The following is a 22978-nucleotide window of genomic DNA, read 5'->3' on the forward strand; positions in this document are numbered from 1 at the left end:
GAGTTTAGACATACACGGTTCTCCAGGCAGCTTCTGCGTTCTCTTTGTTAGTAGAGCAGAACTCGTGTTTCCAAATGGGCCTTTGGAAATAACGGTAGTGAAGGTTGTGAGAGAAAGCCAACAAGACTAGAGGCAAAGGGAAGTATATGGGACTTGAAGTGATGAGGGCAAGGATCGAGACAATCAACCAGGTATCTGAAAGGGTCAAGTCACCAATCATTTGCTGACCATCAATAAACTCTAACAAACCAAACCAAACCCATGTACTTCCATTTACAATTCTATTCAGTTAGGATGCTTCCTGATGCCTGCGACTCTATAGGAAACCAATTGGAATTTTAAGGACAGGAGACTTTTCCAGTGAATAAGATGATGCCGTTCTTCCTGATGACAAACAGAAAGGGGCGATCAGCTCTGAACACTGTGGATTCGGGAAGCAGCTTCTCAACGATGTTACTTTCTGTGGCAGCAGAGGCCTCTGTGCCGTCCTCCATGACCTCTATGAATGACTTGTGCATTAGCTTTGATACATAGAGACGACCTCCAGAAGCAATTCCAGAGAGATCTGCACTGGACTCATCAAAGATATCTTTCAACCCTAAAGATTTCAAATGGCTTCTCATTTCATAATTCTTCTCTATCTTGAACTGAGGAAGAAACACATTCACGTACTGAGATTTCATTTTCCTCCTACTGGTCCAGTTCATTAGATTCCGAAAGCTCAGCTTGCCTTCAATCTATAGAGATTTGGAAACGTACTGTTAGGAAAAGAATGAAGCAGGAACTACAATGACACATGGTTTTCTGAAATGACACTCTTCTGGGTTTTCATATTTACATACATGAATTAGGTCCGGAGGGACTAACAAAAAGAGAGTGATTGAAAAGAATAGTTCAAGTACTTTTTAAAGAAGTTACATTGTGCTGAGATAATCCAGGATTTGTGATCGGATGCAATGATGTGTCTGACATTTGTCCACATTGGAAAAGACAGAAGCAAAATGGAATAATAGACAGACAAACAAAACAAGGAAGAGTAGGTGGGAGGGTTTGAAGGGAAGAAAAGAGAGGATGAAATTGTGTCATTATACTATACTCTCAAAAATTAAAAGAAATAATTAATTAATTATTTAAATAATTAATTTGTATAAAATTAAACTGTATATTATTTATATACAGTTTAAACTGTATAAAATTAAACTGTATATTAATATATTTATTAATTTAAATAATTAAAATGTATAAAATTAAACATCTTTTAAAAATAGAATTGGACTCATTATTTTTGTGAAGTATTGTAAAGTTGCTAGAACAAATATAGACATTAAAAGATTATGGAACAAAGTGAATGGAATTTTATGTAAGAAGTGGGAAATAGTAAGAGCTGGAGGGGACGGGAACTCCACAAGCAGAGCAACAGAACAAGATAATTTGAACACAGGGAACTTCCCAGAGACTCATACTCCAACCAAGGACTATTCGTGGAGATAACCTAGAACCCCTGCACAGATGTAGCCCATGGCAGTTCAGTGTCCAAGTGGGTTATATAGTAATGGAATGAGGGACTGCCTCTGACATAATCTGATTAGCCTGCTCTATGATCACCTCCCCCTGAGGGGGAGCATTACCAGGCCATGGTAGAGGACAATGCAGCCATTTTTTATGAGAACTGATAGACTAAGATCAGAAAGGAGAGGAGAACCTCCCCTATCAGTGGACTTGGGGAGTGGCATGCATGCAGAAAGGGGAGGGAGGGTGGGATCGGGAGGGGAGGAGGGAGGGGTTTATGGGGGGATACAAAATGAATAAAGTGTAATTAAAAAAAAGATTATGGAAATGAGGGATACTCAAAGAAACACAGAGGTTAGTGGTCATTTAAACCAGTGTTTTCTAATTATTTTCCCACCATGAAAGATGCGTAAAGTGTAAATGTTTGTATAGCTTTAAAAAAGTAAACCAATGGAGGGCTAGAGAGTTAGTCGGCAGCTTGATTCTCAGTACCCACATATGGCTTATAACCATTTATAGTTCCAGTTTCAGGGACGCTGATGCCTTCTTGCTCCAAGGACACCTGGCACATGTGTGCTGCACAGATATACATGCAGGCAAAACACCCATAAAACAAACACACAAAATAACATTTCTAAAATTATATAATAATTAATAAATAAGCCTAAGTGTTCTGAGGCAAAAGACCCAGGGTCCCACCTCTTGGGAATGGAATGCCAGGTCTCTCCCAGTGCAATGATCATTGCCACAGGGAAGCTTGGCTTCACAACTCTCTTAGGCAACACATGATGAGTAGAAGCTCAGAGAATAAAGGGAGGTACGCTGAGGTGGAAAGCAAGCAACCTTGGTTGGTTGCACACCTAGAGTAGGTACTTCTCTGTAACATCATGGCTGCTTGAAACAGTTCACAAAGAAAACCTGCCTAGTTTGTAATGGAAGCAGATGCCCTGAAATTCTAAAAATAATTTAGATATACATCAAACTTATATTTTTACAAAGGACTTGGATTTACACAGTCCAATTTAGTTCATTTGAAATTTCTGTGCATAAATAATCTAGTTTGTAGATTATCTATAATTTCCTGTCCTGAATTTAATTCTTTACCCTTGTTTCTATGCATACACACACACAAGCAAATGGGAAAACAAACAAACATAACCAAGGGTTTCTGCATACACTATTCCCCCGTAGGGAAAAGAGATTGTAACTTACTTGGGATAGATCATTCTCGGGCAGCATGATGTACATGCTTATGCCGCCATGATATTGCAGCTCAAGAACCCGCATGGGTGGATCCTGAATTGTCGACAAATTGAACCTTCGTTCTTGGTGCATCATAGCAACAGCTTTCCCAGGACACTAAAAGTCAGATCACAAAGAGGTGTTTATAATCCCACACCACCTCACTCATTGACCAAGTACACATAAAAATAAGGACTTTGGATATATATATATATGTTGCAAGTGTTGATTGTAAGAGGCATTCATATTAATTGTAAATGTACAGAATTTAAGTTAGTTCTTTGGTTGAAATGTTTCTGCTGTTAGGTTCCTTTGAATAAGGTAGTTCACATTTCTGCCTGCAGGTCCTCATCTGCATGATAGAGAAGGTTGTGATTCCCCGCTGTACGGGGTAGTGGGGATTCCATGTGCTAATGTAGTTATTAGGCGGAATGTTACTTTATATTTAGTATTTTAGCTGAAATGTCTCTATAACTAATTAGAAATTACTAAATGGCAATAAATAAAGAGTGAATGTTGTAGTTTTTTTTCCTCACATCAATCACAATAAAACAGACTAAAGTTATAAAAATCATGTAATTTTAAAAATGAAATCTTAGAAAATCTTTAAATTCCCATGAAGTCGTAGACTATATCTGTTATTAACTTAAGGAACATTATAATTCTTATCTTAAAGAACCATGTATAGATTTAAAAATACTATATAAGTGTAACAAGTTCTTTTTCCTTTAGATATTAGAATAGACAAACTTGTCAACATTTTTGTAATATCCCTTTTTGGGCAAAATGTCCAAAATGAGAGGACAGTTAATTCCGTGTCCTTGAACCAAAGATCTCTCTCCTGGTGGAATTCTTCTTTTGGGCTTCATAAAGAGGGAGCAACAAATAATGCTTGTATTCATCCAAAAAAGTAGGAGTTGGATTGTTCCAAGAGTAGCCTGGGTTGACTCAGCCATACATGCCGTTTCTATATAGACACAGCGAAAGAGTCACATGTCTTACAAGCTTTTCATTAACATTTTTTGTTACTTTTATTACCTGTGTTCTACTATTCCCCTTTTTCACTAGCTTGTAAACTGACAGCACCAACTGTGAAATTGGCAATCAAGACTGCATAGCCTACCAGATTACAAAGCTGTCACACAAGGGGATGAGGGCCAGAGGAACGAGTTTTTAAAGAGGTCATTATATGGTAATACTTCTTTTTCAAAATTTCAACCGAATCCAAAGACAATTGCCTGCTGTGTTATTATTGTTGAAGGTGAGGCAACCTATACAATCAATGAAGTAAAGAGTGGATGGAAGAGATGTAGAACAAAAATTTACTTCCAAATCCTGTCCATTTCAGCCACTGAAATGCCAATAAGACCTCTGGAATATGTTTTGTACTGCAAGTGCAAGAGAATACAAGTCACAGTTGTATTATACTATAATTTACTGTATTTAATTGTTATCTGTTCACAATTTGCAAAGTGCTTTTGTGCTCATATTTCTTCCTCACAGAAACACTAAAGTCAGGAAATTTCTCCATCAGGCTTTGAAGTTACATCAGGATTGGCCTGTGGGCCAGTAAAGGCAAGCCACTGCTGATTGTTATCAATACTTCCATGTCTAAAATTCCTGATGTGGGACAATGTATAAAGATGATTGCAGGAGCCTACCACAGAGGGCCTTCGAAAGAATCTATCCAGCAGGATATTGAAGCAGACGCTGAGACTCATAGCCAAACTTTGAGTAGAGTGCAGGGAATCTTATGAAAGAAGGAGGAGATGAAAGAACTGGAGGGGACAAGAGCTCCACAAGGAGAACAACAGCACAAAAAAAAAAAAAATCTGAGCCATGTGGGTCTTGAACAGAGCAATAAATAAACCAGGACCATACATTGAGATGACCTAGATCCTCTGCTCAGATGTAGCCCAAAAGGCAGCTCAGTCTCCAAGTGGGCTTCCTAGTAAGGTTACAGGGGCTTTCTCTGGCATGAACTCAGTGACAGGCTCTCTGATCACCTCCCCTGGGAGGTGCAGCTTTGCCAAGTCACAGAGGAAGACAATGCAGCCAGCCCTGATGAGACCTGATAGACTAGGATCAGATGGAAGGGCAGGAGGACCTCCCCTATCAGTGGACCAGGGGAAGGATATATGGGGAGATGAGGGAGGATAGGATTGGGAGGAGATGAGGAGGCCACAGCTGGTATACAAAGTAAATAAATTGTAACAAAAAAATACAAATAAAAATATAATTTTAATCTATTTTGTAATATATAACAAATAAAACTAAGACTTAAATTTAAGTCTATTCACTATTTCTCTGCATTTAGCAGGAAATACTGAGAGTGATTAAAACAAAATTTTTATATCCTCTAACTTAATGACTTCAAGTTGTGGAAAGTCCAGCAACTCTGAAACTTGTCAAGACAGTGATGCCACTTCTAAAAGCAAGAGAGGTATCTTATCACATTTGACACACAAATTTTGTGCAGCTATCACAATTCTCACAGAGGACTGATCGGGGAAAAAATCCTTTATGTATGTGTACTTACCGTGGGAGACCTGAAGCGGCAACTGAGGGTCTCACTCTTGGTGAAAGCAGATTTCCATTTGCCTTTGAAGTAAACAGCATTCACCAGCACCATGACAGCCGATGAGCTGAGGCTGTTGCCACCTAGGACCTTCTTGATTTTGCCTTTTGAAAATAGTTGAAAGGAACAATGCTCATCTATATTGAAACCATTCTTAGATTTACTCAAAGAGTGTTAATGGGCATGATTTGTTCTTATATTATATTGTTATACAAATAATCATGATACTAGTAATAAATACGCTTGGTATTTCCTAAACCCTGCAAGGACAGTATTTGATTTAACCCTCATAAAGTCTTTACGAAGCCTGTCTGCTGCAGTTTTGGTTTCCTGTTAAAAGAACTGAAGCACAGGGACATCAGATAATTGATACAGTAGCTCAGCAAGGATGCAACTGCAGACATCACTGCGGCTGTGGGAGTCCACAAAGATGTGGACTCGCTATCCCATACACAACTTGTACCACACCCTCGCACCGCTGTGAGACAATTCCTGTGATGAAGAAACCAAGCCTCGCGGAAGGCACTCCAGCAAAGCCTGGGGAATTGCGTTTCCAGAACAAAACAGAAACTCATGTCGCAGAAGAGGTGATGGATAACTCCACTGAAAGCATACGGCCACACAAACACCAGGTGAGATGGAACACTTTGAGACATTCCTTGCAACCTACAAGAAACTTATAGAAGTCGTCTTCCTTGTGGTTGTGATAAAGACCCACAAGAGAAGTGAAACCTGACGAGGTCCCCTGTTCTGAGCTCTGCTTATAGAAACACTTTCAAATGACCCCCCCCCCAAAAAAAAAAAAAAGAACCACAAGATCTCAGAGAAATCATTCACAGCAGACTGACACTCTGGTATCTGAAGCAGGACTCATCAGCTAATGACAGGGAAGTCCTGGTGGATGGGTTTCCCCGAAACACTGTGGTTGTACTTGCACTGGGAATGACGACTCACGGCATGTTACAATCACGTGACAAGTGAAGCAACTCAGTGCTTCCCAGAAACAATCAGTTGTTATTATTAAGCAATCAAAAATTGTTGATCAGTGGAAACGATAAGATTAACGTTTGTCTTAGGATTGAGACTTTAAGATTGAGATATTTGGTCATTTAACCTAGACCAGTAAACCAATATATCTATTTATGACTTATTTTTAAAATATAAAATTGGACCACGTCATGTATAAGAGATAAAAATATATTACTAAAAGTAAAAATATATGGAAATACCATTAAGGAACAAACAAATAAAAAGCAATGGCAACATGATTCCTACCTGAGAAGATAGTTCCTAAAGCCCCCTGTGGCAGGACCTAACTCTCTGAAACTTTGCAACTCCAAGCAGAATTTAATTTCCATTCTGTTAAAAAGGTTGATTCCTCCCAGTTCTCATTAATGAGACTTTTGTTAGTTACATCCATATTCTGGATGCTTAATTTATATCTATGAACGCTTCAAATGGAAGGGGGAAATCAAATGTTCTTAACTATTGTTGTATAGTTATTAGTTATTCCAAAACCAAGTTATGTCATTCCTTTTGACTCATAGTATTATACATATTACATCTGAGACTGGTTATTGGGAGTAATCCAAGGCACAGTTTGATATGATTAATGAGGCAAGGAAATGGAGAAATTATGTTATTCCCAAAGTACTTGCATGGTGCTAAATGGAGTGTAAGTCACATGGCTCATAGGTCTGCGGTGAAACAATACTCAAACATATGAATAATAGTTACAGTTCCAATCAGAACCCGCTGTTAGGTAGCATTAGCTTTAGAATCGGTTGGTTAGCAACACGAGATTACTAGATTTCTGTGTTTTGTATTAGAGGAGAACTCTAGAATTCAGATTTAAGTTGTGAAAAGTATCACAAACTGTTGCACTTTTTCTGAAGGTACTACCTTTGCCAAATATGCTATCTTGATAAAGGGTATTTTTAAAATAATGAAATCAAACAAGTAGTTTTAAAAAGCCATAATCATTACTTTGGGTTAAGAGCAACTATTTTTATGTGCATAAAAATTTCCATCTTTCAGGTAGACTGATCTTAACATCTACATGCTACTGACAAATAGTATAAAAAAACCAAAGTATTTCATTTACCATGTGTCTCATTTTCAATCCATTTATTAATTTTATATCTGGTTACTTCTATGTCATTTGTGAAGTCAACTCTTTCCACTTTGGCGTTGTATAACTTTTCAGCACAGTCAATGTAGCTCTGCAAATAACAATATAGATTTTTGTATTTATAAATATAACCAACCCAGTACAAAAGAAATGTGAATTTCATTCTTGATTGTCGCAGCCTCCAAAATGTAAAATTATGTCCAGAGTTATAGAAACAGGCTAGTAGTGACCTTGATGTTGAATATTGATTTTAGTTTTGCTGGATGGGGTTAGAGATGATGGTTAAAAATCACTGCTGCAGCATTAGCACTTCCTTCTCAGCATAAATACCCTCGTGTCCTCATTCTCTCCCCTTCCAGCTGAAAGTCTTTCAAGTCTACTTATCATACATAAGATAAGACTGCAAACTCTGAGCATATATGAAGAGGCTTTGCACCTCATTTTCCTAATTTTTAGTTATCTCCCTCTTCACAGAATGTGCTCTTGTCACACCAAATCCTCATACTTCCTCTAGAGAATCATCCAAGTGCCCTGACTTATTTCAAACCTTTGAACATCACTTCCTCCACTCTATTGCTCCTTCTTGTCACCAAGTCTCCTACTTACTTTTCAAGCATTGCTTACTGTCTCCCCTTCAGAGACATCTTTTCTAAATCTCTCCTGTACTTTAGAACAATGTCTTCATTTTCATTTCTTCATTTTAAAGAAAAATTAGTATCTGAGCATATGCATAGAGTACATTATGATAATTCAATACATACATTTAACATATAATTACCAAACCATGGTTATATGCACCACCATCTCTTCAAACACAATCACAGCTGTTGTCACAATGTACTTTACTTGCATTTGAGATATTCCAATTTCTCCATAAGACACCAAATTCTGTGAAGTTGAGACCATGCGTGCTTTGTTTATTACTGCATTCCTAGCACAAAACATACTGACTTCTACTTAATGAGTGTTCAATAGTACAAAAATCTAATAAAAATTAATTACTCAATTTATCAGTCTTCTAGGAATACAGCATAATTTTTTAACAAAGACTTTCACATTTGGAATAAAAATATTCAATATAACTTATATTGATCTGTATTTACCAGTAGCTATTATAGTGAATATTATACAATTATTTATACTAATGACAAAGATTGACTAGCAATCTCTATCTGCAAGATGGGATTATCAGTATATGGATCAGACTCTTCATTTACTGATTAATTTCCATTTATCCATCCATTCACTCATCTATTAATCTACCTATCTACTCATAAACACTAATTACAAAGATTAGTTTTAAAATTCCATCCATATTCAGAGAAGTTAATATCACGAATGTTAGCTGCCAGCAAGAAAAAAGACCAAGAGAGTCAGGGGCTGAGAATTTACATAAACACTGCGATAATCTACCATGTCTGGGCAGCCCTGGAAAAGTTACAGGCCGTTTGATATTTATCCATTCTTCAAGTTCAATTAACACATCATGCCAATCTCTTTCCAAGAGTGTCACACTTTTAAAAGGAACTATTCTTTGTCCAAACAAATTAATATTTTTCTCCAGGTCCCTATAAGCTAGTAGTGTTATATTCATCGGTGACACAAAGCATTCCAGATTGTTTCCTTTGTCTTGGAACAGACAAACCCTTTTCCAAGAAGAAACCTCATATTATTGATCCTTTCAGCAAGGCTTATTTTATGTATCAGCTTGATAAATTTTATCTGGTGTGTGTCTGGGAGGGTGTATGTGAATGACAGAAAATTTCTCCACCACTGTACATGTATCACATCCAACCAACACCAAACAAGTGAATACGCAAATAGCACAGAAATAAAAGGGAAGTCCTGCAGCTTGCGTGCTGGACGTAGGACAATGACCATTTTAAAATCCTTATTCCAGAGATAAACTGAACATTAATTTTCTTAGTAGTGTTCTTGTGTAGCTTGGCAGTACTGGGCTTTTAATACAAATGTAGAAGTGTTTAGCCCTTAGGGTTTTTTGGAAGAGTTTTGCAAAGATTGACAGTTCTGTAAATATCTGATTACTCAGGAGGAGGTGCTGAGCTTTCCTTAGAAAGAGGATTTTTCATTCATAAATCAATAATATTCATTTCCATTCTGATCAAGTTTCCACTTCTTTTGATTTGACATTTATAGGTGGCATGTTTCCCAAACCTTTATAATTTGTAATAGATTACACCATTCCTTGGCATATAATTGTTTATAAATGTATAAATATTATTTGGATTACTGTCACATCAGTTGCACTATCTTCTTTACTTCTGGTGTTTTTTGAATATGTTTGTTTTACTGATCGACTTAAATGTTTGACAAATTTGTTTTTCACTACTTGAAATTGCTCTTCTTTTGTCTATTTAATTTATATATGCTGCAATTCCCTTATTTACTTCTTTCTATATATTTTTTCTAATTTATTAAGTTGTAGTATCTGGTTTACATTTGCTTTCTTCATAGTATTTGCTGCTACAAATTTATGTCTTAAATTGTCCTTTTTGTAACCAATAAGCTTTAATATATTATATTTTCATGTATTTCAAAATGTTTCTAATTTTACTTTTTAATTTCTTTCTTTACTCCTTGGCTGAGGAAAATGTTCATTTTCTACTATCTGGAACTACTGTGAATTTGAATTTTTATAGTTTAATTCATTTATACAATATGGTGTGATAATATTTACTCACATTGCCCTCTCTGGACCTCCCTTCTTTTCTCTCTGGGTCCCATATCATTCCTAACCTGTCTTTTCTTAGTACTACTTTTCTTAGTACTACTTTTCTTAGTACTTAGTCTTTTCTTTGTACTACTGGGTATTTTTTAAATTAGAGTTGCTAGGAGAAAGAAGACCTAATTGATGACATTTAATAATGGAATAGGAATGTTGGGGTATAAAGAGACATAAAGGATAACCTAATGCCTATTAGTATTACAAATCCTGTAATTTCTCATTACAAGAAAACAGCAACAAAAGAAGAGTATCTAGAAGCACAAAACAGGATGCTCACTGGAGGGCTTACACTGTATAAAACTGAGCTTGGCACTGAAAGAGAGGATGACCCATCACACAGCTATGGAAAAGCATAGAGATTTGAAGGACTACCTTGGGGCATTTATATTTATATAATGTTCATGTACACACACACACACACACACACACACACACACACACACACACACACATCCCATTACCAGGCATGAGAAACCACCTTTGGAATGGCTGGTCAGGGTAGTTCAAGTGACTCCCTAAAGAATATAAATTATTGACATAGTCCTTGCTGTCAGGGATTGAGGTTGGGTTTCTATTGCCAAAGACACCATGACTTAGGACACAGGACTCAGATGATTTGAGTTGGATCTGAACTGAAAGCCTTCTTCCTTTGGTCTAACTTTAATAAATCCAGAAAATACTATGTAAGCTGTCAAGGAAGGGAAAAAAATTAAACAGTCTGACATAGGTTGCAACACCTATGAACCAAGCTAATGACCAGCAAGACAATATATACATAAAGGTGCAAGAAGTGGCATCCGTGTGTTGATGGTAACAAAAATCTTCCTACTTAGATTTTAGAGTTCCTCAACAGGAAGAAAATCATGTCCAATAGTGGCAACCTAGCCAGCTTTCCAGGAGTAGTGAGGTCATGGACATTAGGAAAGATTCTATGTCCAGCACTTTGCTAGACCAGCATCATTCCAAACATTATGAATTCTATCCTTGTAGCCACAGAGAAGTGTAACTCCAAACCTCGTCAAAGAAGCTTCTCTTTAGAGCAATTGGAGGCTATCTCGGCAAGCCTGGATGCAAAACAGAGATCAACAGAAACATTGACATCACAGCTATGGCTCAGAGAACAACTAGAAAGAGTGAGTAGAAAGACTGCAAGGGCCAGAAGACCAGGAAGATATCCGTGAAACAGTCTTCTAGAAATGACTGCACAAAGAGATTGAAACAATGGCAGTATTAATGGGCATGCTAATTTGGAAGTGAGAAATTTTTGAAGGGGTTCACCTCTAGAAAAAGAACCATAGGTAATAATGGTTTCTGAGGGAAGGAAAATGAGCTTCTTCCATGGATTAGCCCCCTTTATTGGCTGTCCAATGCAAAGAGGTCAGCCATGAAACCATAGACACACAAACAACATACATGCATGTATGTTTGTATGTATATATGCATACAAGTAACTATAATAATCAAGAGAAAGATGTTATCAGATTGAGAGTAGAGGAAGCAAAAGAGTGATTGAAGAGAGGGGATCTGGGAAGGGCTAGAGAAAGGAAACTGAGGGAGGGATTTGACATAATGATCTTTTGGTTAAAAAGAGTGATCTGTCCATTTTTCATGTTCTTGATCAAATCTTGCCTTCAGTGTGACCCCTGTAATTCTTACTGCAGTGTCTTTCCATGCCATGATGTGAGGAAAAAGATCACATGAATCTGCTGGGAATAACATGGCAGACAAATCAAGTCCAAGTTTAAATGAGCTGGCATTCCCTTAGGAATGAGTTATCAATACATGTGGGAATAAGAAAATCAAATGTGATACACACACAGAATGGCATGTGTTTATCTTAAACGTCATAGAAAACTTTTGAAATAATGGAAAAATAAAAAGTGTCTCAATACTTACTAATTGGCAGGATACCAAAGGATTGGGGAGTGGTTCTGGGGAGGGGCAAAGAATTTGAGTGGGTGACAGTCAGAAGGAACATTAATGGTTGGGTGGAACAAAAAGAGTTGACAGAGATGTCTGAGATTAGCCCAGTGATGTCACTGAGACAGAGTTTTATGGGTGGATAAATAAAAGGGAGATAAATTCCCAGAGGAATACGGGCAACATGCCTGCTTAATAGTCCTACCCAAGCGAATGGCTTTTTTTCTGGTCTTCAGAGTCATGAACTTCCAAAGCGAGTTGCACTCAGTGGCTTGGAGAATATAATCTGGACCTCATGACCTTTCTGTAGGCAGGTTATGTGAGGTTGCATTGATTGCCAATGCCGTTCAGAAATATTAGTCAACTGACCTATTTCTAACTCTTGTTGAGTCTGAGCGTCTCCTACACCATTGTCTGCAGTGGCTGACCTTATCTGGCTAAAAGTCAGATGGGAAGAATTCACATATAAGCGATCTCACTGAGAAAAAACAACCAGAAGGGAAGATGAGGAGAGTTGAGAAATATTTGCAAAGAGAACCAACTCACTGGGAATGACACACTGTCTCAGTAGACCTGAAGCCCAAAGGAAGCTGAGGCCATGGACTTTCCAATACATTCCCTTACCACTTCCAGTTAGAGCTCAGCATCATTGATACTGCCAGTGACCTCTACCTTTGAAGTCTGACCATCAGTTAGACCATCCTGATTATATGGATTCACTGTATGGAAAAGTGATACTTTGAAGACCATAGTAGGAAAAACAATAATAAAATGACTTAAAAAAATCTCCTTCCCCCTTCATTACCCAATAAACAAAAGCTTATGAAAACCTCATTACAAAAATACATACAAAATCATGCATATATCTCTTACACAGAACATGGTACCATATGCTAAGCATACTTGGGTTCTTTTTCTTTCTTTTTTTTCTTTCTTCTTCCTTTTTATAGCTCATAGGAAGGTAGAAACCATTATTCGTATAGTAGATTGGACAAGATTAGAGTCTAGAGTGGATGGAGTCTTTGGGGAGAAGCAGTTTTACCCACCTTATGAAAGTCATACACTTTCTCTGCAAAAAGTCCATTGACAATGCTGAGTTCATAATCCTTATGAGATGAGTTTATGTCAGCGAGAACTCTTTTCAATTGATACTGCAGCCCTGGCTGTTGTCAAACAGAGGCATACAAGTTTAATCTCATACTACATGGATGCATATGATGGCTTATACATGAAATATATCACGTATATTATTCTATAAAAGAACTGAAAAATTGCCAGAAAAGCAGCAGTCAAATCCGCATACACAACAGTGTCTTTACCCTTTCTCATCATGGTGTCTGTTATCATACTGGAAAATTTAGTGAAATAAAGTTAGCAGCAGGAAACTATCAAGTAGCCCAAGATACATACTAATTAATTAGTTAAGAAATTAATATACCAATATTATATAACTGTAAAGGACAGAAGAGAAAGTATGTCATCAGTATTTTACTATAACCTGGCAAGCAAACAAAACATTGGCAAATTAATAATTAAATTATCAAAATTAAATTTTTATGTAATTATATTTGAAATATGGGGTTTAAAGTTTTACATTAAAACACATCCAAAATATAAGGTTTTTCAAAATAAAGAGTTTTCTTCAATTTAATTTCTAACTGAATTTTTCTTTAAGGAATATGTTGTCATTACCTGATTGTTAGAAGAGTTTCCTTGTCTTGATGGGATGTTAAAGTAAAGTGCCTGCAAATATGATACAAAAAAAAAAATAGTCAGAATCGTGCCATAGGGAGGGATCAGTTAGTAAGAGATTTTGAACATAAACATTCATTTCTGACTCATCTAGTGTTGCTTCAATTTCACAGATGCCTCAGAGGTTACTCTCCTCATGATTCCAGATGATGGTCAATGCTTGGAATGGGAAAATGGCTTCTGGTTTTCATCTTTATTACATTTTCTTCCTGTCCCACATACTAGCTTATCTCAGATTAGCCATGGTTTAGAGATTTGTATGAACTTAGTAAACATTACTGTGACATTGCTTCCTGCAAACGTGCTCTTGAGCATTGCAGTATTTTATCTCAAAAGTCCCCAAGGTTTATGTGTTGGAGTCTTGGTCTCCAGTGCTCTTTTGTTGGAGGTGAGGATTTTGAAAGGGGATCGAATCATTAGAGCCCTGAATTCCCTTGGTGGCTTAATCTAATTCTGGATGTCTGGTTTCCTCGATTCTTAGGAAAGGGATTTGTTACAAGAGACACCTTTCTCAGCTCGGTCTCTTGATGCTGTGAGGTGAGTAACAGCCAAGTGACTATAGATGGACCCTCCGAAAGCATGAGCCCAAATAACTCTGAGTTCCCTGACGGTCTGTTTCCTCTGCTAGTTTGTCACAGCCACAGAAAGTCACAAACAGGCGCACATGCTACACAGTCATTTTCAAGATCGTCCCTGAAACACTACCACAAGGCTCACTACGGGCATTGCACAATACAGAACATACTATTTGGGGACCTGTGCAGCATCTAAGCCTCACTTTGAAATGATCTGTTGGTTCATTTTATCATTTGGTGTACATTAGCATATTGACCCAATTCATGGTCACCAATTCATGGGTTCATTTAATGATTCTTTAAATATTATCTACCAGATTCTGGCTTCCTTCCCCACTCTTAAACTAATTTTGGAATCATGAAATCCATTATCATTTTATATCAGCTATAATCCCTACATGTCTTCAAGTTTCACCTTATGACACAACATTAAATTTTATGTTAATGTGTCATTTCCCCAAAATGCCATTACCACGTGAAATCGCATGACTCCTTCTCAGCATTTTTTGCTCCCTGTCTTAAGACTCTCAACATAGGGATTTCCCCAATCCTCGAATTATTACTAATACCAAAATTAAATGTATTTGAATATATCCCTGTTTACTGATAAGTTTCTTTTGAATGCAGAATCTCAGGTTTGTGTTCACATTTGTGTCTATTCTTCATAGCTACATGTTCTCTTGCACCAAGGATGTACCAGTGTTAACCAAGCTTAAGATTGTATTTCTGTACCAAATGTGGTTTTGATTTGGTGAGGGCCATTTTTGACTGATGGAGGATCTTCTTGTGGTCACATGTAGTGACGCCTGCTTCATCTACAGAGCTGCTGTTGTTAAAGCCATCATCCTTACGGCTTCCATTCTCACCACATCATGTCTTCTGCGTTATTATGGAATCTTCAACCAAGGGCACATGTTGGCAGCTTTTGGCAGAAGAATGGGTTTTCAGACATTCTGTAAATCAGGATTATATCTACAAAGCTTTATAAATCCTTACATATCTCAAGTTTGCAACTGTGAATATTAAGTGAGTTTATTTGGAATAGAAATCTGTTATATTCATGATTGAACAAAACTAGAAAAGAAATAATATTTTATTCCCAGTTTAAAAAAAAAACTTCTTTATGCTTTCAATTTTTTAAAACCAATGTTAGGGTTATATTGTATTTTTGATGATCTTTAATTCCTCACAAAGGAAAATTAGCTTTCACTGTGAGTCATCATACATGATGTGCTCAAATGTAAAGGATTCAAAATATTTACTAGAGCTTGTGGGGGCTGTTAGCCACAGATCATTGGATAATTTTGATTCAGTGATTAGTTTAATTAGGGCTTTCTTGTCTTAAATCTATAGGATTCATAAACTGCTAAGGTAAGTGATTGACCCTAAAGGATGTATTATCATAGATGTCTATCAGAAAATCTGTCTCCACTGATGCTAAGTACAAAGGACCTAGTAAACAGCGACACAATTTGCTGTGGTAATGAGTCTATTAGTCTGATTTAATCTTTCTATAATATATATATGTATGTATGTATGTATATATATATATATATATATATATATATCTCAATACATCACATTGCATTGCTACAATACATTGTATCAATACATTGTGTTCCATGAATATGTTTACATACATAATTTTTGTTTCTCAGTTATATATTTATTTTAAAGTTGAACTAAATTATTTTTAACCAAAGAACAATCCTGATAAGATAAAACATGAAGTTGAGGCTCTGTTGGTTTTGGTTGTGTGTGTTTGTCAGCTCAGAGGACAGGAAGCTGGAGTGTTGGCATGCATGGAGAAAGGATTGCTCATTGTGATAAGTACCATAAACTGGAAATTAGAGTGAATTCAGTGGACATAAAATGAAAGGACATGAAAAGAGCTTTAAGCTATTTTTGTACATTCTGGAGAAACAACTTAATAATTAATTATTCAACTTGGGCAAATATTAAAAATAATAAAAAAAAACCTTAAAATATAGTTAATTAAGTAGAAGGCAGGAATGGCATTAATTACCTAGGCAGTATGACATGAAAGTGAAAAGCAGTCATTGAATATCTAAGAAACATTAGATGTGAAAGTCAATACCAAGTTGAGAGACGGAATTTATGATCTTACAACTGCTTGAGCTTAATCTGCTTTAGGTTTCTTACCTTTTCCAGTGTGGTGCTCACAACGCCTTCTAATATTGCTACTGTTGCCAAGTCTAGGCATCCCAGATGCAAATTATTCTTTCCTCTCAGAGGTGGGAAATGTTTTATACACACAGTAACTGTGTTTGGGACTGAGATGGACAATGCAGAGGCTACTGTGGCCTCTTTTCACTTCTGTCCTCTAACAGCTAGTATGAACATTAGATAACTGCCAATATGGATCATTCCTGCAGACTCAGCTCAGGACTCCTGAAAACGCGATTGCACTTCCTGTAACAAACAACCAAAAAGTCCACTTTTCTCTGGCTGGGGAGGGATAGCCTGAAGCTAGATAGGGAAAATTTGTGTGGAAATTTAATTAAAATAGCCAATGTTAGTCAGTGTCTCTGTGAAGGCTTTCCGCATCAGACTCTTAGTTAACCTATTGATAAGGGGAAAGCAGAACTATTCAAAACTAAGTATAGAGTCCCACAAAGACACTATCAACCTTAATTTTATTAGGCTACAGACAATCAGAAACTCCTCCTACTCTGGACTGGTGATGCGAGCTAACTGGTAGATAAGGCAAGTCAACGAAACAAGTTTGATGGGCAGGTTAATAGTTATTTCAAGTTTGCCGTGTGGGTCTCTGCAGACATCAAGGTGGCAACCTCGCTTTCACATATTAATTGTGGTATTGTTTTCTCCCTGGTACAGTGCTGTGAAGATGACTGCCATCAGATTCCTGTCCTCACTCAGACGTGGCCAAACCAATGAATTTTCAGTGACACAGAAAAAACAGTAGTTTTCTCTTCCAACTGACAGAAAAGTGAATTTAAACACAGAATGTGCCAGGGAACTCTGGGCCTTTAGAATATACCCTGCCTGTTTTCAACCAAGGACTCCCTGCTCCTTGGAATAGTTTTGCTACTTCCAAGGAGAAAACAAAAGGGTAAATGTTATAACTTATGTTGTCTCAGTATTGATGTTCATTCTTACGACTTTGTACCATTTGTGTGAGAAAATAAGTGAAGTGTGCTTCTCAGTGAAAAGGAAAAGTTGCCAATCATCTCAGGTCAAGCACAGAGACGGAATCGGAATCCAGTTTGTGTACTGACCTTGACCTTAAGGAATGCTTTTGTATTTTTTTTTTCCCCTAAAAAGAGAAGTCGGAGGCAGAGCGAAGTTCTCTGCTCTGTGAAACAGTCCAGGGAGAAGAGTTTAACCATCAGAATGCGAAGGATGCACTAAAGGCAGCATTTGTTGGTGCCACGATGCGTCTCTGAGAACACTCCAAATGGCTTCCTAGTCTGATGTAAGTATAAATTGTAAAATATAATTTGCCTGACTTTTTTGCTCTTTAGAGCTTTAAACTGTTTGATCATTACTTGTAAAAAAAAAGAAAAAAAAAAAGGTACCTCATCTGATCAACATTTATCCTAAGGCAGATTCGTTACTTCGTAAAGTTTCCCTTTATAAAAAAATAATAATAATAAAATAAAAAAGAGTCCTAAAGCCAGTGTGAGTAGACTGGTATTTTGGAAATATTCTAGCATAAGAAAAAAAAAAGACTCCACAGTGAAATGTCAGGACTCAAACTTGCTGCTAATAATACATTATTTGAGCCTAACTTATGAAAATTATACAAATACTCAAGAGATATTCCTTGTAATTTTTGAACAAAGTTTTAGCAATTGAATATATTTAATGTTATTAGTTGCATTTTACATTGATTTTGTTTAATCTGACAGTCTTAGTTTGCTTGTGGAAATCTGGAGCACTGTAATTCTCACTGAATAGACAGCCATTGTTTCTGAACATACAAATTTGTTGGTTCAAGAGCAGCACTACCGTGGCTAGAGGGGCATAATGACAAAGAGAAATGTTAAAATTTCAAAGCTTCATAAGCCTGCTTTTTCCTTTTCCTGCTGGAAACCTTGTTTTTCCACATGAAACAGGAGTTTATGCTGTCACAGCTCCTTCTGAACACTGAAGGGAGAGCAGAGATTCTTTTTCTTTTTAATAACTAGTTGTCAGGTCAGTTCAGATAACAAGGACTGAAAACTGTGCAATGTGAGTTTCAAGATCCTGGTGTTCCGCTTCACTTAAAGAGGAAGCTGTGGATGGAATTTCTCTCAGGCTCCTCTCTAAGCACTCACGCCAAATCATGGCACTGCCCTTCTTCCTCAGAGTGCTAGAATGGAAACATACGCTGCAAGGATTATTTTTAAACGCTTTTGAGAAAACCCAACTGGATTAGGAAACACAAGTTTGTACAACTTGTAGGTGATATTATAATCCAAATTTATGGTTTAAGGTAAATACAAATCTTGCATAACGAATATTAATGCAGCTTGTGGGAGAGGAGCACATTGGGAAGAGAAAGAAGGAAGGAGAAAGAGAAATGTTTACTCTTCTGTGTTAGGGTAGATAGGAAAGGTCAGCAATCTCAGCACCAAGTGAAAAATATGAAACAAAATACACAACTTTGTAAATAATGTCAGTCTCAGAACAGAGTATCAGAAAGCAAAGAAGTTTCAAGGTTTGGGCAGAGGATTACCTAAAAACATAGGCTAGACTGGAGGCATTTCTGTTACAGACAGCAGCAGGGTGAGGCTGGGAGATGGTTCACTGGATAAAAGCACTTGCCACAGAAACACAAAGACTTGGATGTGAACCCCCAGAACCCACATAAAAATGGGGTGCAGAAACTTACTAGTCTTTAGTCCCAGCACGTCTCCAAGGAGCTGGAAAGTAGAAACAGGGGAATCTTTGGAAGTTTGCAGCCAGTTGGCCAAGCATTGGAAGAAACAAGCAAGAGATTCCATTTTCAGCATGTGGAAAGTGAGGAGCAGTACCTCTGGTTATCTTCTGACCTCCATATGAATGCTGCGGTTCCTGTGCACCAGCGTTACATACACTGACCATTGGTTGCTTGGAAATGCTTTTCAGAGATACATGCAAGGAGGTTATAAATTATGACTCCATTGATCAAACCTGAGTTTCCCTGAAATGCACATGTGATTCATAGTGCTAAAGCCAATGTGCTATAAAGTGAAACTAACTGGGGCAGGGCTGAAGCTAGAGGTTAATTTCCAAATCAGCATGTTACAAAGGACTAAAACTTTGTGCAAGTAAACTATAAATGGCTTTATGACTGTAGTTCATGTTTTCTTCTCTTCTTTCTTGTGGAATATTATGACATCAGAGGCTATAGAAAGTCATGTATGAGAGTGAATGATGAGGCTGTCGGTATCAGAGAGAAGACTCTGGCCAGAAAGTCGCTGTTTCAATCCACCAGGGCACAGTTGAGAAAACCTTATTTTCAAAGGCCATGCTGAGTTTGAGTCACAGGTCTGACATCCATCGCCATACACAGGGCATGGTCATCCCATCACAAAACCAAGGTAATAATGCCGCTTCAATGTGTTACTTTTGAGAATACCAAATAAAATTTTGTTTTCGAGGCTTGTCTCAGAGGTTGTAACTGATGACGTCATCAACATCTAAGTGGCACTGCTGTCACCTTTTGTGGCCCTCTGTGATCCCCCTGGTCAATACCCCTGTATCCTAATAAGCTGACAGTACTTCACTCCGCTGCCCACTTGCAGCAGACTGATTGAGATAGGGAAAAAAAATGTCATTGCAGTTTAATGACATACACAACCTTCAGCAGAACTGTACTAAAATAATAGTCACAACGGAGATCAGAAAGGGATGGCTTCTGAGCCTGTGGAAACAGCTGGACCTAGCATGGCAGCTTCTGTCGAGTGGAGGAATTCCTATGATGATTTCCTGGAGAAGGGGAGGAGACCTGGACGGTCATCAGAGCCGTGTGCAGGGGTAAGTTAATTAGCACTTTCTGAAGGTGCTGAAGAAGGTGGCGATGGTAAACACTGTTCAGGTAGCCGTCTATTATCTACGTGCACACGACTGTCATTTGTGTCCAGGTAACCGATGTTTAAACTAGGACATCCAGCTGTGGTTGAACACTTGTCTAGCAAGTGTGAAGGTTCTATACCCAGCACCACAAACAAAACAAAACTAGGGCACTCCATCAAGTTCTATCGTAGCTGTATCTATTAATCGGTGGCTCTCAAACATTAATGTACTCTGGAAGAGCTTTCTAAAACCCAGATAGGTGACCCACACTCTCACCTACGGTTTCTGATTCAGCCTAAGAATTTACAGCCCTAATAAGTTGTCCAGATGTTCCTGCTACTACTATCAAAGGAAAGGACTCTGAGAAGCAGCATGTTGAGTAAAAACATACTTCTGCTTCCCCCCAATTAAAAACCTAGAGCTGGAGGTGAAGCCCAGTGCTTAGCATGAAATATTCTCTGGGAGACAACAGTTTGCTCCTAGGATTGATTGGAAAAGCCAACACTGACCTTGTCAATTTGACGTGCACAGTCACCTCGAGCACCCAAACGGATTAGGGCCAGAGCAGTGAAGATGCTCAGCGAAGAGAAGAATACATTTCCATTTCCTTGACTGCTATCCATCTCTCTGAATAAGTCAAAGCCAAATTCTGCATTTGATGCAGCAAGGGAGGCCATTGTGAAATCAAGAGTTGCCTAGAGGTAAAATAGAGAGTTAAATTAGCTCAGAGCACAATTGCTTGTTTGTTTATTATTATTAATTCAAAGCTTCATTTCTTCACCCTTGTCTACAATCATCATGTAGATTGTACACGTAGAGATAGAGATGATTCTTTCGGTTCTGCATCCTTGGGTCTAATACCCTAAAGCTTGCTTGCCGACAAGACAGAATAAGTTCCATTTTCTCACCCAGACACATCAGCAAAACAGCTCTCCTGTTTACATTGGGAGCATGATCCTGATTTTCTTTGATGGGCTACTCTGTCCTTGCTGACATTTTTCAAGATGCACTTACTAATTCTCCAATACCCTCATATATCTAAACTGAGGTAACGAGAAAGTATTGCTGACTGCAAGGAATACTCTGTCATCACAGTTCTATTCAACATAGCCTTTGTTTCCTAAATCATTGTTACTTTTAGCACATCATTTCTTCACACTGTCTGCATTATGGCCTCCATACTTATCCATAGAGACATTGTTCATCTTTGGTCTTGTAAACACACCTATCTTTGAAATACTACTGCCTGTTTTTTTAGTAGAAAATATAGAAAATGTAGTTATCATTACAGGTATCACAAACATTCCTCAGACTCTGCAACACTGAGGTCTAGGTTCTACAGTAACAAATACAGAATCAAGGATGAAAATTATCTTAGAATTCTCATAGCATTGTTCCTGAGATACAGAGCAATGACACCACCCTGGGATTTCCCAGGGACCCACTCAGTATTTCTTTGAAGACTTTCTCCATAGCTTAGTGATTCCAAATCACAGGGCATCTGTCTCAGACTAAATGAATTTGCAAGAATGATCTAAACTGTTCTCCTTGAGTATTACTTCATCTGGTACCATGATAACTATTTAGGAGGCCCAACAATTTGTTCCAACCTTGTTGATAATAGCTACATGATTTGGAGCAAGATTTTCACTCTTTCAAAGTAAATTTGAGCTCATTCCATGAAATTACCTTCTATGAAAACTAATGCAGTAATGTGCAACAGAAAATAAATCATGCATGCCTCTGCCTCTCACTCCATAAAAGACGAAAATTTGTATGTCAGTCATCAGGTGGGAGATGCAGAAGTATGGGAGATAGACAGCCTTTGGGGAAAAGATGTCAAAGGAATATTCTAAAATTGCCATTTTTACAATTTACATTCCAAGAACATAGAATAAAAAGATCAGTCACACTGAACACACACACTTTATTCCAAGACATAATTTCTATGCTCTTTTATAAATTATTTAAGAGGCTAGATCTAGCGGCTTAGGCCCTTAAATCCTAGCACCCCGAAGGTAGAGACAGGCAGACCTCTCTGAATTCAAAGTCACCCTAGCCTATGACAATTTTGTGAAACACTGCCATGTTGATGAAAGTTTAGAAAAGATTTATTTGGGATGTATAGAACACTGCTGAAAAGAATTTCTGAAATTCTTCCTCTTCTTTTTAAACCCAAATGTGTAAATTAGCAAGACATAATTTGTAAAGAAATGGGAGAATTGGGGTTTAACCTGGGGTATAATTTTACTAGATAGTCTCCGTTGGCCTAAGAATCCTTTTAGTTTCATTTTAATTGTTCCGTCCCGCTCCACAGTGAACTCCAGACCATCCGGGGCTACACACTGAGTCCTTGTCTCCACAACAAAACAGTGTAATTTAGGGAAGCAGGGGAAATGTTGTTTAGTGTTTAGAGCTGAGTGTGTAGTTCAGCGCCCTGTAATACACAAGGCTTTGGGTTCTCTAGAAATGTCAAAATCAGATAAAAAAAAAAAAAAAAA

At 37.6% G+C, this 22978-nt stretch overlaps 1 protein-coding gene across 2 annotated transcripts; it reads right to left on the bottom strand.

The window, feature by feature from the left end:
* Positions 1 to 338: 338 nt before the first annotated feature.
* Serpinb7 (serpin family B member 7) lies at positions 339 to 21154 on the bottom strand. 2 transcript variants are annotated; one of them, XM_055605120.1, is made up of 7 exons: positions 20987 to 21154; positions 13819 to 13869; positions 13173 to 13289; positions 7434 to 7551; positions 5291 to 5433; positions 2722 to 2868; positions 339 to 737 (listed from the first exon to the last, which is right to left on the bottom strand). In XM_055605120.1, exons 1-7 carry the CDS (start codon positions 21152 to 21154, stop codon positions 339 to 341), a joined length of 1143 nt encoding a protein of 380 aa, XP_055461095.1. The 2 variants fall into 2 exon arrangements, with proteins under 2 accessions (XP_055461095.1, XP_055461103.1); XM_055605128.1 differs by lacking the exon at positions 13819 to 13869.
* Between the last annotated feature and the right edge of the window lie 1824 nt (positions 21155 to 22978).

This window comes from Psammomys obesus, unplaced genomic scaffold (genome assembly GCF_907164565.1).
Source record: "Psammomys obesus unplaced genomic scaffold, mPsaObe1.curated_primary_1811, whole genome shotgun sequence".
Lineage (NCBI taxonomy): Eukaryota > Metazoa > Chordata > Mammalia > Rodentia > Muridae > Psammomys > Psammomys obesus.